We start from the raw sequence: 14808 nt of genomic DNA on the forward strand, positions 1-14808 counted from the left end.
TAAGAAATAATAAAAGGAATAAAATAAAATACTAAATTTTTATACAAAAAATAATAAAAAAGATATAACTATATAGATTTAGTTCATATTGCAAAATTTATTTTATTTATTTATTATTTACTTATTTATAATTTATTTTTATAGTATTTTATATTTTATATTATTTTATATTTTTATATTTTTTATACTTTATTACTTTATATTTTTTACATAATTTTATATTTTTATATAATATAACAATTTTTTTATAATTATGTTTATTATAAAACATGAAATATAAACTAAATTATTTTGAAATTTTTATTGAACAATTTTTTTTTCATTAATAAAAGAATATATGTGTGTATGTATGTGTGTATATGTATATATTTGTGTTTTATTTAAATATTTTATTTAAAAAAAAATAATTATATATATTGAAAAATAAAAAAATATTCATTTCGAATATATTATAATAATTTTAAAAATCAAAAATACAATAAAGAAATATTAAAAATATTTATAATTAAAAAATTCTTTATAATTCAATTCAAAAATAAAAAATAATATAAGATTGTAAACGAAAAAAAATTAAAATAAAGTAAATCTAAAGTGATTATAATAAAAATAAATATTTATTTTTTGCTAATAATATCAATATTAAAAAATATATAAATATACAAAATATAGAAGTTTTTATCAATATATATATTATAAAATATATTATAAAAAATAATTATAAAAAAATTAAAATTAAATTAAATAAATTAAAATTGTTTATTATTTAATATGGAAACTATGAATTTATCAGAATTTTCATCAAAATCAATGGATGTCATCGTTGATATTCATCAAGAATATGAAGAAGACAAATTTTCTAATGATAACGATAAACAAAATGAAACAGTAGATAAAAATATTTCAAATCTACAGGAATGTGAAAATGTTAATACATCTTCAAATATAAATATTCGTGATAAAAAAGTTAAAAGATCTAAAATCAATTCAACTGCACATCAAAATCTTTTAAAATACGACAATGATATAAAAATCATAGAATCGGTAGATTTGATTGAAGAGTTCGAAAAATCACAGATTAAGAAAAAAAATGAAAAAAAAATTCGTACAAAAGATAATAAATCGAATAAGAAAAATAGGAATCGATCGTTTATCGAGGGAAAGCATGATAGAAAACAATGGGATATATCAAAAAATGAAATAGTAGAAGTGAAGAAACCAACGAGAAAACGATGGTTAAAAGATACCACTGTAATTCAATTACCGGAACCAAGGAGTATTTCTTGGACAAATACATCTCCAGACAATATATCTTCGTCTGTTCAACATTCAAAACAATCATTGTCAACGGCATGTTTTTCAAACCAACCATTGCCAGCGATACGTTCTTCAAAACAAGCATTGACAACAAATTCATTTTTAAAACAGGAATTATTTGGTTTTGATAATGCAGCTTTTGATTCGGAAAATGAAGAAATTCTTAAAATTGAAACCAATCACAATCACGATAATACGAAAATCGAAATGAAATTTGATGGCCGAAGTTCTCAAGATTTGAGCAAAGAAAACAAAAGTTTGAGAGAAACGACAATCATGATCGAAAATTTAAACGAAACTGTAAATTTAGATGGTCGAAATTATGAAAATCAAAGAAAAAAAACAGTATTAGATATTGAACATACTGAAAAATCTAATTATGATATGTCTTTGAAAGATAAAATAAGTCATAAATCAAAATATAAAAAAAATTTTTCCACAGATAAGAATGGGAAAAATATTTCTGATAATTCTAATACATCGCAAAGCTTGCAAGATATCACTGTACAATCGGATTCTTCCGAAAAAATATTAATAAAGAATAATCAAAAATGTAATCGAAAACATTCAATTAAAAATGATCAAAAGCATTCTGAAGAAAATTTAATATCTGTCGATGAACATGACTATCTAAATAGGAATTATTTAAAACATTCTAGTCAACAATCGTTCACGTCTGAGGATGATGATTTGGATGAGAATCGTTCGAGAAAAATTTACAATGAAGCTAAATTAAAAAGATCAAATATGAAGAAAAAAAAAACAAATTATACGGAACAATGTCAAATACAACAAAAGCGAAAAACACATCGAAAAAATATTTCCACTTCATCTATGCATACACCTGTTAATGTCAAAGAAAATTTAAAAAAAAAAGAAAAAAAAGAAGAGAAAAATATAAAATATATTTCTGTAACAATTCATAGAACGGATATGTTAGAGATTGATTACATGACGAAACATCCTATGGTAAAGGTTCATATAATAAAAGGTGAGAATGGGAAATATTTAAAAAATAAATATGGTACAAGTACATATTTGCAACCTTTAATAACGGGAAAATTCGATTTCAAAGAAAATAAATCCATAATACCAATATGGGAGGAAGAACTTATTTTCGAACATAATTTCGAAGAGCTTTTGAAAACCGATAATGAATATGTTGTAATTCTTTTCGAAATTATAGATCTTTTAAGTTTTGCCGAAGCCAGTTTCAATTATGATAAATTTGGCAAGTTTTATTATACCTAATATCATTAGTTCAAAATAATTAATTTTAATTATTTTAATCATTTGATTTTATTTTTATTAATAGGTCATGAAAGTTGTTGGTATAAAATAGCATGGGCTTTTTTAAAACCTATAGGATATAATAATATATTACATATTGATAAAAAAATCAGATTACAACTATATAAGCCTCAAAAAAATTTGCAAAAATTTGAAAGATTTCATACATGTGAAGTAAGTTATATTTTTAGAAATGTAAAAATTTATTTTTATTCTTTTAAGCGTTATTATGTTTACTTTAAATTCTATCTTTAGTTTTAATTTTGGATAATCACAACTAATAATTTTTTTATAATAGATCAATTTAATAATTGTGATCATTAGTATACAAAAGAAAATTTTGAAATTATAGTAAAATTTAAGTATCTTGATTATATATATATAGAATGTCCCAAAATTAACGCAAGATTTGAATTAAATATAAAAGAGAGTTTTTAAAATATTATTTTTAAAATATTGTTCAATAATGAAGACACGTTGTTGTATCGTATAACGCTTCATTTTTACTAATCCTAAACTCTCAGCTGTCAAACTGTTCTTTTTTCAAGGTTGCCAACAACTTAATGCAAAAATGGCGGTAAATTCAAATCTTGCATTAATTTTGGGACACACTTTATATATATATATATTTTTTTTTTTTTCGATTTATTTTTTTAAATGTCATTTCCAATCTATTTACACATGTACTATGTATATAGTATTTTTATTTCCAATAAGAATACTTTTTTATCAAATTTTATTCTACTCAGAATTTTTATAAAATTTTATAAAATTGAAATTTATTGAAATTTTTTAGGTATATACATGGTGGAAATCAAATATTCGAGAAAAATATCCTAGTAGCTTATTTGTTACTATAAAATCCATCGATCCACCTAAATTAGAACCTGTTTTATATCAACAATTATCATTGCATTATTTATCCAATGCATGTAATGAATCACAAAAAATTCATACTTCGGACAATATAAATTTACCAAAATGGAGTAGATTAACTGCACAATCTTGCAAAGTACCAAATGATATTTTCTTCGAAACAGACATCAGTGAAAACGGATGTTTTTATGTTGCTTTTAGCAACAATGGCAAATATTTGGCTTGTAGCTTTGTTGAGGACCAAGATTATCCTATTGTTATTTATAAGGTGAATTATATAGAAATTTTTTGCTTTTGTCAATATATAGGATTAAATTTTAATTCGTGATTTATATTAAATTAAATTTTATATTATATTAAATTTTGATTAAGTTATATCATAAAATATTTAATATATACTTCAGATTTTATACTCCTTGTGATTTTAAATTATCTTTCATATATTAAAAATAAATTAAAAAGATTATAAAATATTTAAACACTTCTCTATTATATTCATTTAAATATTGATATTAATAAATATTAAAACTTTTTTTAGGTTGAAGCAAAGAAAATACACGTACGCTTTTTAGGACACAAAATTTTTGTTTACTCTCTCCATTGGTCTAACAATGATAATTATTTACTTTCTGTTTCGTCAGATCAAACTGCTCGCATTTGGGATGTACAGAATCAAATTATACAACACGTAGAAGTATATAATATAATTTATTTCTATATATATTTACATTATACATATTATTATGATATTAATCGAGATGAAATTGCACGATAGATGATGCCTCATCCTTCGTATGTATATTGTGGTAAATTCGAGTCTGAAAATACCTCGATAGTAGCAACTGGATGTTATGATCGAATAGTACGGATTTGGATACAAGATAAGAAATTGAAAAATCATGATCTCAATCAGGAATTGGAAGGTCACGAGGGTTTTGTAAATTCAATGTATTTTCAGAAGAATAGTAATTTATTAACAGCAGACAGTGTTGGAATAATAATATTATGGGCGTTAAAAAAAAATCGAAAAGTATCATTTAAAAAGGAATGGCATATATCACGAAAAATAAAAGTCAGAGAAATCGACGGTGTAATAATTAATACGATTATTTTACATCCTTTGGAATCTAGACTTCTTGTTCATTCGAGAAATAATGGATTAAAAATGTTAGATCTCGCAACTGGTGTAATATTGCAAAAATATAATGAATTGAATAATCAAAGGTATTCTTTCTTTAATAATTTCAAATTTAATAAATTATAACTTAATTTTATATATATATATATATATATATATATATATATATATACATGTAATGAACAAGTAATGGCAAGTTACGCGAATTATCATGAGAGATTTTTGAAATTGTTACAAATAATATATATTTTTTTTAAATAAAATAAAATAAAAAATAATTATTTTAAATGCAATGAATTTTAGAAAGAAAAATATAAAAAAATTCTTTAACAGAAAAGAAAAATATTTCAAATAAATCTTATTAATCTGGATAATAATTATTCGAATAATAAAAAATTAACACACATCATTCTATAAGTTTTTCTTAAAATTCGTTGTAATAATTATCTTATTTTTCTATTTAATTTATATAAAAAAAATTAAAATTGATATCTACAATAATTTTGAAGGAAATATATTTATAAAACTAAACGTGATTCACTTTATATAATGTATATTATATAATTGTATTGGAAATTGATATTATTATTAATTAATCTTTATATATAAGAATTTTTTTTAAATATTTGTTGCAGAATACAGTCAACAGCCTGTATTTCTCCATGCGGTAGTTTAATCTTTTGCGGTGATGAAGATTCATCTTTAAATGTATGGAATTTAGAAACTGGAAATCTTATTGCAAAATATGCATTCGATCGACACTATCGAGCAATAACTTGTGTAGATTATCATCCATACGATCATATGTTAGCTTTTTCAATATTTGGCAGTTCTGCTCCGGTAAAAATTTTAAAATTTAATAAAGATGCTACAGGTGAAAATGTAGGATTAAAAATAAGAGAAATTGAAAATATGGTGAACAATAGAAATGTTTCCCTTGAATTTTTAAATACACCTGTAAAATCCAAAGAAGATTTACAATCAAATAATAAAGAAATAATTGAAGATGAAGATACTGTAAAAGAAAAGAATTTGTTAACTAATGAGAGTTCTGATTCTAATCTTTTTAAGTTTCCTGATAATACTCCTTTAGAAAGAAATAAATATAATGATACAAAAATAAAACTTCAACAATTAAATGAAACTGGACAAACGATAAAAAATCGTAGTGCGAATCGTTTGTATAATATTATTAAAAAAATCGATAGCATTTTATCAAATACGTCAAAATCATCGGGCGATATTGAATCTGGAAAAAACTTTGTCCAAGAATTAAATAAGACCAAAATTTTAACAAGTTTAGATGAAAATATGGAAAAACAGAAAAACAAATTGAGAAAGAATACATCTATAAGTAGTGATGATCAATCGAGTTATTTTGAGTCAAGTACAACAAATAGTGACAAACAGAAAGTTATTGAGAGTTACGTCTCAAAGAACAAAATAAATGATTGGTATATAGAAAAAAAATTGAAAAATATAAAGGAAATGAGAAATAATGACATATTAAAAAATTATATATCAGAAAGTTTTTCTGATAGTACTAGTGATTATTATAAGATGAAAGTATATCGTGAAAGTACAAAAGATTTATCGCAAGGAGACATTGAATCGGAGCATATTACTGAAATAGAAAAAAGTGATGAAAAATTAGTTAAAAATAATGATTCAAATTCTACTGATAACAAAATACATATTGTAGAAAAGAATGATGTAAAAAATTGTGATGAAATTTCGTTAAAAATGTTTGAAAACAAAAATTTAGTTTTAGATGTTACAAATATTGAATCAAATGTAGATAATTATGGAAGTGATTGTTCGATACGTAGTAATGCGACTTTTATAATTGAATGTGAAGTTTCTACATCAAAATAAAAAAAAAATATAATCTAAAATATCTTTTTAAAAATTTAAGAATAAAAATATAATATTTAAAATCATTATTTAATTTATTTAATATAAAATGCCTTTATATATTATAGTTTATTGTATTTAAAACAAATTTGTAATTTAAAAATATTTCATTTCTAAAGCATGTATTTTAAATTATTATTTATCATATAACGCGAAGTTGTTTCGATGATAAATCGTACATCGACAAAAGATGTCTATATATTATCTAAGAGTAATTAATTATTATATTATTTTATATTATAACAGTTAAGAAATAAAACGTGCAAGTTATTTTAACTTAAATAAAATTATTTTTATTTTAAATAATATGGGTTCTTTTTTCGGAAATATAAGTAGAATTTCTGTGAAAATAATTATTCTTCCTTTTTTGTATTTGACATATTTATATGGCGTATATTTAGCGAATTTAATTAATATAGCATTTATAATTTACATATTATTCTTATTTAAATTAGTTGGTATACCATTAAGTAATGAAAGTGAAGAGTCAGGTGATGAAGAGGTACGAAATTTTTCGTAATTATTAATTAATATATTATTTATAATATTATATTATTTATAATATCTTTTTAATAATAATATTTATACTAACAAAATATAAATACATTAGATACTTCGTTAATTTCATAAAAACATGAAAAGTTGATAAAATGTATGATTTTTCTGGATGCATTACATATATATATGTACATATATATAATTAAAAAATGAATCTCGCAAAAAAAGAGAGAAATGGGCAGTATATTGACAAGTTTAGCTACGATTGGCATTAGTCTCATTTTTTATCCTTTCCTATTTCTTTGCTATATATATATTCTTTTTATTATGATCATCTTTAATATCGTACATTCATTCTATATTTTTCTTTTAATGTTACTTAACGGTTTTCCGGATAGCACAATTGTTGATTAAGATTATGTGAGTTTATAATCTACAAATAAAAATATGATTTTCAATTATTTTTCGATTTATATATTTATGCAAAATCTGCATTATTGCTTTACTTTCAGGACTTTGAAGATGATGAATCTAATATCAATTTTGAAGATACAAACCAGTCTCAAAATCTATAAAATATTCGTGCAAACATTTTCATTTATTTAAAAATAATTATATAAATTTATAATTTCTTCCATTTGGTTAAAATGTAAAATATTTTTCAAGAAATGTATAAATGAAGTATCAATTTTCATAAATTTAATAAATATATTTTTATAAATTTCAAAATTATTAATTTTTATTAATAATTCAACTTAGTAATAATTCTTTTGTAAAAAAAAATAATTTTTTATGTTTATATGTATATGTATAATAAATTTCTATAAAATGATTTGAATAACAGTTTTAGAGAATGAATTTTATTATGATTATTTTTATTGCATATATAAAATATACTTTAAAAAATACAATAAAAAATATTTACAATATTTACAACTATATTTGATTTTATTGAGTGTCATTTTTGTAGTTTTAATAATTCGAATGTAAATTATGCGTATACTTCAAACTGCTTTAAATTTGCAATTATTGCATTTTTAAATTTGCATTTTATGCAGTATTTTCTTATATGTATATATTTTCAGATGCATAGTATAAACGTTACTAGTTCAGAAACTGCCGGTATGAAGATTGTATGGCATCAGAGAATAAAAACATAGTAGAAATGTATTGGATTTTATCATATACATTTCAATTTGACAATCAAAAGTGTTAATTATCTTAATTATGTGAAAATAAATTAATTAAATATTATATTTTGGACTTTAATATTTAAAAAAAATAGTCTTTTTCGATAAAAAAACTTTTTTGCTGCAATGGTAATAATAACGAAATTGATGTTTATTGCAGTTATTTATGGTAAATTTATTTATTTTACTTAATGTTGTTTACAAAATATAACATTTTATATTAGATTTTAGATTAGATTTATAAATTAATATTAAATGAATTTCATAACCTTCAAATATTGTCGATCGATAGATATTTTAGAATTTGATTATTAACATTTAAATCTTTAATTTAATTTTAGTTATTAAAATTATTATAAGTTGTTAGGACAAATAATTTGTCTAATTCAATATTTTTAAAATAATTTTATTTTTCAATAAATAATTTCATAATTTCAATAATTCAATCAAAAAATTTACATATATTATATGTGATTAGATTTAAATTTTAATGTATATATTATATATAATTATATATATTTTTTAAATATTTATTCGGTAGAAGAGAAATTATTTTAAATTTAAAATTTTTTAATATTTTAATTAATGTCTTTAAATACATTAATTATTATAATATTATTATTATTATTAAATTAATAAATTGTTGTTATTATATATGTATTATTATTAAAACATAATTTAGTTTTTTCAGGTACTTTTACTTCTGTAATAGCATCACGTGTACTTGAATTAAGTGATAGGTATGTAATGATTAATTTTATATTATATTTATACCAATGATACATATTAATATTTTTTTATATTTATATAATTTTTTATATAAAATATTATATAATATTATTAAATTTTTTTTATAGATTTTTGGATATTCATAAAGATGGACAATGGCTTGTAATGGTATAAAATATTTTATATCTATATGATTCTCTTATTATATTATATTCTCTATTATATTATTCAAATAAAATGCTATTACATGATAATATTAACTTAATGTTATATAATAAGAAAATTATTTCATATGTTTCTTTGTATAATTATAATATATATTATAAAAATTGTTTTTCTTCTATAGATGTACGCACCATGGTGTGCACATTGCAAAAGATTAGAACCAATTTGGGCTCATGTAGCACAATATTTACATGCAACATCAATACGAGTTGGACGAGTTGATTGTACTAGATTTACAAATGTTGCTCATGCTTTTAAAGTTAAAGGATTTCCAACTATTATATTGTAAGAAAAAAATTATATTTTTTTATAACAAAATTATATATAAATTTTTTTTTTTATATTTTATATATAGTTTAAAAGGTGAGCAAGAATTTATATATAATGGGGATAGAACACGAGATGAAATAGTAAAATTTGCATTAAGAGTAAGTGGCCCTCCAGTTCAGGGAATAACAAAAACTCAAAGTTTTGACACTATTAAAAAGGAACATGATATATACTTTTTATATGTTGGAGAACGATCTGGTCCATTATGGGTAAGATAAATATTTAATTTTATTCATAATGTAATAAAAATATTGTTAATGAAGATGTTAGTAAGAAAATGTTTAAATAAATATATTTAGGAATTTTATCATAAGGCTGCAAATGTGTTCCAACCACATGCATTTTTCTACCAATCTCATCCAAATATTGTTAGTAAACATGCTCCTGTAGAAAATACTCCAGCATTATTTGTTTATAAGGAGAATATACATTACAACTTCAGTGGTAAGTATTTGATATATTAATATTATGTATAGAAATATTTTTAGCTACTTTATTTTTTTTATTAATTATATATTATCAATAATAAAATAGTAATATTAATAATTATTAAATAACATGTTTTTAATAATAATTATTTTACAATACAGATCATAATATAGATGATATAGAAAAATTAAATGAAACAATGTATAAATGGATAAATGCAGAACGTTTTCCCACATTTCCAAAAGTAACAAGAGGAAACATAAATCAACTTTTTTTGACAAATAAAAATTTGGTTTTGGCAGTAGTAGAAGAAAATCAATTAGAAAAAATACCATTACACATGGCACGATTTAAAGATATGGTAGAATCTATCATTAAAAATAAACGAGAAAAATATCATGAGTAAGTTATATTATAAGAATTTGCACATTATTTTAAATAAAATTGATTGTAATTATTTTTTTTTATATTTAGTTATTTTCAGTTTGGTTGGATAGCTAGTCCAGATCTAGTCAATAGTATAGCAATGATGGTTTTACCATTACCAAGTTTAATTGTTATTAATACTACAACAAATCATCATCACATTCCGGAGGATGAAACCGAAAAATTAACTCCTCATGTGATAGAATTGTTCCTAGAGCAAATTCGAAATGAAAGTGCTCCGGTATTAAAAAATTAAATTTTTTTTTAAATAAATTTATATATATATTTATATAATATTTACATATATATTTATATTTATATAATTAAAAAAGATTAATATTATGGGACATTTTCAGCGGTATGGTGGAAATAGTTGGTTGATACGTATATATAGATCATGGTTTGAATTAAAAACAACTCTTTCTGCAATGTGGATGGGTAATCCCATTCTAACAATGGTCTTATTTGGTTTACCAGCAGGATTCTTATCATTAATATGTTATGGTATTTGTTGTCCAGATATTTTAGATGCAGATGATGACGAAGAAGGTATAAATTTATATTGTTTTATATTGTTATATTTAATTTTATAATGTTTATATATAATATAGATATATATATTATATATTTTATCTTTTAATATTAAATGATTTTTCAGACCATCCAGGAGCAAATCATATGAAGAAAGATTAGAATAATTGGATTAATATATTGTTTATATTAAACAATTGTATAAAATTGTAAATTTTTAACCTGTAAATTACAATTTCATTTAGGTAATATTTATTAATTTTATATTAAAAAGTTTATTTAATTGATATGATTGTACCATAATTGGTATTTTATTTATTATTACAATAATTTAATATATTAATTTAATTGAATTACATGAATTATGAAAATGATAATTTTTTATAATTAGTAAAATGAAACAAATTTTATGAATATATACAAGATAATCCATAATATAAATAGATCAGGAGATTCTACGAATTACGCATTATCCTGTATATATATAGATATACACAGAATGTTAATATATTCGTAACATACTTTTGGAGGATTAATTTTAGGAGATCAAAACAACAATTAAAATGCAAAAATATTGGTTGAAGGTTATTTACTAATTTATAAGCAATTTAAGTTCTCATTGAAGCAAAAAGAGAAACGATGATGTAAAAGTTATAAAGTGATTGCGTTTAACGCAAATTTCATTTTTTTACAACTTGATGAATAAATATCAACCAATATTTTTCAATAGTAATTTACATATTTGTTTTGGCTTCTAGAATCGATTTTCTAAAAATATTCCACTAATATATTAGTATCGTGTACACATAATGTAAAAATAAATATCTTAACTAAATGGAACTTTCATAAGACAATACAAATCATATGTAGACATAAATAAGCTTTTTTAAACCTCGTAGAAAAATTTATTCTATATTATAAAAAAAAAATATAAAAATATATTAAAGTTTTATGAAAAAAATGTAAGTGGTAAATAATGTTCTGTATACTTTGAAATTAAATATATATATGTTTGTTTATGTAATTATAATGAAAATTCACTTCATACCACATAAATGTTGAAAAGTTTGAATATTTGATGAAAATATAATTGTTTCAAAAATAAAAAATTATACATTTTATATATATTTTTACCTATATTTAATGAAAAGAGATAACACTTCAAATTTTATAGCATTAAGAATATTAATAAAAGAATGCAATATTGAATTTGAAAACATTAGCTGGATTAAAATAAGTATTAATATTAGATTTTAATTTTTATTTCAATATATCATAAAAAATAAAAATGTATGACTAATTAAGCGTACAGTAGTATTATAATCTTAACTTTTGTTCAAAAATTAGACAAAGAATATTATGTCGTCTTTAACAAACCACATATAATTGTATATAGGTGCTATAAATCATCATCAGAATCCAATGCTGCTCTTCGTCTGTCAAACTAAAATTAATAATTAATGAATTCATTTCTTTTTAAACATATCCATAATATATTACAACTAACCTTCACAACAGTTTTTCTTTGTGTTTGTTGATTTACACTTTCAAGTAAACTGATAAGTTCTTTTTCTCCTAATTTACCAGGTAATTGACCTCGTTGAGCCATGCTTAATATCATATCTTCTACCATCTTTCCTTTTTCAGGTTTACCAAGACATAATGTATTTACTAAAGAAATAATATATATTATAAAATTATATACATAATGTATATAATTTTAAAAAAATATATGTAAAATATAATATTCTTACATCTTGCTCTAGCTGATTGATCCAATACTTGACTAAGAATAGAATTTCTCATATCTTCCATTTGTTGTATTTTTTCTTCCATTGCTTGTTTATTTTCTGCATTATTATTCTAAATATTTAAAAATATAATTTAATGTAATATAATAAATATTACAATAACTACTTATTGAAATAATATTTATGTGTTACAGTTATAAATAACTTAATATAGTTCAAAATTTAAAATGAATTAAATATATTGTATCATGAAATTAAAAATATTTTAATTATTAACTAATTCAATTTGATTTTTATTTATATTTTTGTTGAATAATTTATGGTTACACTTGTCAAAAATAATACAATAATAATTTACCTTATATTGGGATTGCAACTGAGCTAAACGTTGTTGTCGTATTGCTTCAAGTTCTGGGTCTGACATGTTTTATAATATTAATTCTTTACTATTTGATATTTAACAAATTTTATTTAAACTCAATATATTTTTTAATATATGTGTACTCCTGAGAAACGCAACTTCCGTTAAAATGTAGCAATGAGAAACATGAAGGTTGTCGAATATATACACGTCGAATAGATCTACATAGGTTCTACATACGCATGTTCAGTAAAGATTTGGATTTTTAATAAAATAATTCAAAGTGATTTCATTTAAATATATAATAGTAAATATTTTTCAAATAGATCATATAAATTATTATTATGTAGTATTTAGATATATACTTATATATAAAAATAAATTTTAAGGAATAAATATTGGCCAATATATAAATATATAGGTTATTCTCATTGCATTTATAATCTTATATTAATTAAATTTTTAATTAAAAATGATTTTTAAAAAGGTAAAATATATCTTAAGAAAAGATATAAAAAAAAAATTGTAAAAAATTCATAATTTATGAAAATTGTATAAAAAAAAAAATTTTAAATAAAATATAGTTTCTTATAAAAGAAACTATATTTGTATAACTTAAAAAAAAGTTATTTCTTTTATAATTTAATAATTCAAGATTATTTTTTTAACAATATCATAAAAATGGTGAAATTTGCATTTAAAATTATAGAAAAATTGTACATTTTTATACTTTATTGCATATATATATTTAATATTGTATTTTAGTATTTTTATTATACAATATATTATATATATATATATTTATTAATATTTTTTTCTTTTTTTTTTTTTTAAATTTTTTTTTCTAGATTTTCCAACATTTTACATTTACAAGTCTATTTTTACAAGTTTTTCGTTTCGGATATTTCTTTATGAAATTTGTTAAATAAATACTTTTAAAATAAATAAATAATAAAAAAAATAATACAAAATTGTTATAAGAAACTTGTTTGAAGTTTTAACTATAAGATGCAAGTCTAAATTATAGATTTGTATAAATTTTTAACAAAAAATTAATAATTAATTAATTTTCAATATAATATTATTGAAAATAATGATATCAAATTACATGACCAAAAATAATGATACTCCGTCCTTTTCGTACAATATTGCTTTCCTTTTTTGTGTCATCATATATCTTCTTGCATATTTTATTATGTAAGTGTGTGTGTTGTGACAAGTTAGAGCTTCTACAATCCAAACGTGAGATGACGCTGATTTTTAATCGTTGTCTTACTTATCGGCAAAATATATTTTGTATTTTTAATATCATTTATCTTTTTAATATATATTTTTAAATTTTACATTTTATGTTACATTTTTATAAAAAATGTACAAATTTTTATTCTATATATTTTTTTTTGTTATTTTATATATATATTTTTATTTTATACATTGTACATATCGTATTTTACACATATATATTTTTTTTTTATATATGATACGATTTGTATACAAATCAGAAAAAAATTTCATTACTTTTTTTTCGATTATATTCTCTAGAAATTCCATTTTTTTTTATTTGTGAAAAAAAAATTTTTTTTATAAGAAATAATTTCTAATTTATAAATATTTCTAATTTATATATATTAGAAAATGGATTTTATTAATACATATTCAAAACTATATAATTTCTAATACACACATGCATATATTATTTTTTTATCATTAGATATTAAAAGGTATTATAAATTTAAATTATATAATATATATGTATGTATCTATGTTATGTTAATTTTATATAATATATCTAAATGTGTTATTTTG

The 14808-nt window shown here is 20.5% G+C and overlaps 3 protein-coding genes across 6 annotated transcripts; 2 read left to right on the forward strand and 1 right to left on the reverse strand.

The window, feature by feature from the left end:
• The first annotated feature begins 737 nt into the window (after window positions 1-737).
• Window positions 738-6534, forward strand: LOC100578386 (jouberin). Of its 2 annotated transcripts, XM_016914597.2 has the most exons (7): window positions 738-2305; window positions 2390-2545; window positions 2630-2778; window positions 3401-3748; window positions 4019-4174; window positions 4256-4704; window positions 5254-6534. In XM_016914597.2, exons 1-7 carry the CDS (start codon window positions 769-771, stop codon window positions 6491-6493), a joined length of 4035 nt encoding a protein of 1344 aa, XP_016770086.2. In that variant the 5' UTR covers window positions 738-768; the 3' UTR covers window positions 6494-6534. The 2 variants fall into 2 exon arrangements, with proteins under 2 accessions (XP_016770086.2, XP_006569712.2); XM_006569649.3 differs by having other exon boundaries at window positions 738-2545.
• Window positions 6535-6910: 376 nt separating this feature from the next.
• Window positions 6911-11750, forward strand: LOC726237 (protein disulfide-isomerase TMX3). 3 transcript variants are annotated; one of them, XM_026443087.1, is made up of 11 exons: window positions 6911-7034; window positions 8116-8389; window positions 8903-8960; window positions 9078-9117; window positions 9296-9459; window positions 9530-9713; window positions 9804-9948; window positions 10095-10335; window positions 10408-10600; window positions 10716-10908; window positions 11018-11750. In XM_026443087.1, the coding sequence occupies exons 2-11, from the start codon at window positions 8347-8349 to the stop codon at window positions 11050-11052; spliced, it is 1296 nt and encodes a 431-aa protein (XP_026298872.1). In that variant the 5' UTR covers window positions 6911-7034; window positions 8116-8346; the 3' UTR covers window positions 11053-11750.
• Window positions 11751-12130: 380 nt separating this feature from the next.
• LOC551586 (programmed cell death protein 5) lies at window positions 12131-13384 on the reverse strand. Its single transcript, XM_623978.5, has 4 exons — window positions 13000-13384; window positions 12645-12753; window positions 12398-12561; window positions 12131-12334 (listed from the first exon to the last, which is right to left on the reverse strand). Exons 1-4 carry the CDS (start codon window positions 13063-13065, stop codon window positions 12290-12292), a joined length of 384 nt encoding a protein of 127 aa, XP_623981.1. The 5' UTR covers window positions 13066-13384; the 3' UTR covers window positions 12131-12289.
• Window positions 13385-14808: the final 1424 nt, after the last annotated feature.

The sequence above is a fragment of the Apis mellifera genome, linkage group LG10 (assembly GCF_003254395.2).
Source record: "Apis mellifera strain DH4 linkage group LG10, Amel_HAv3.1, whole genome shotgun sequence".
In the NCBI taxonomy this organism is placed as follows: domain Eukaryota; kingdom Metazoa; phylum Arthropoda; class Insecta; order Hymenoptera; family Apidae; genus Apis; species Apis mellifera.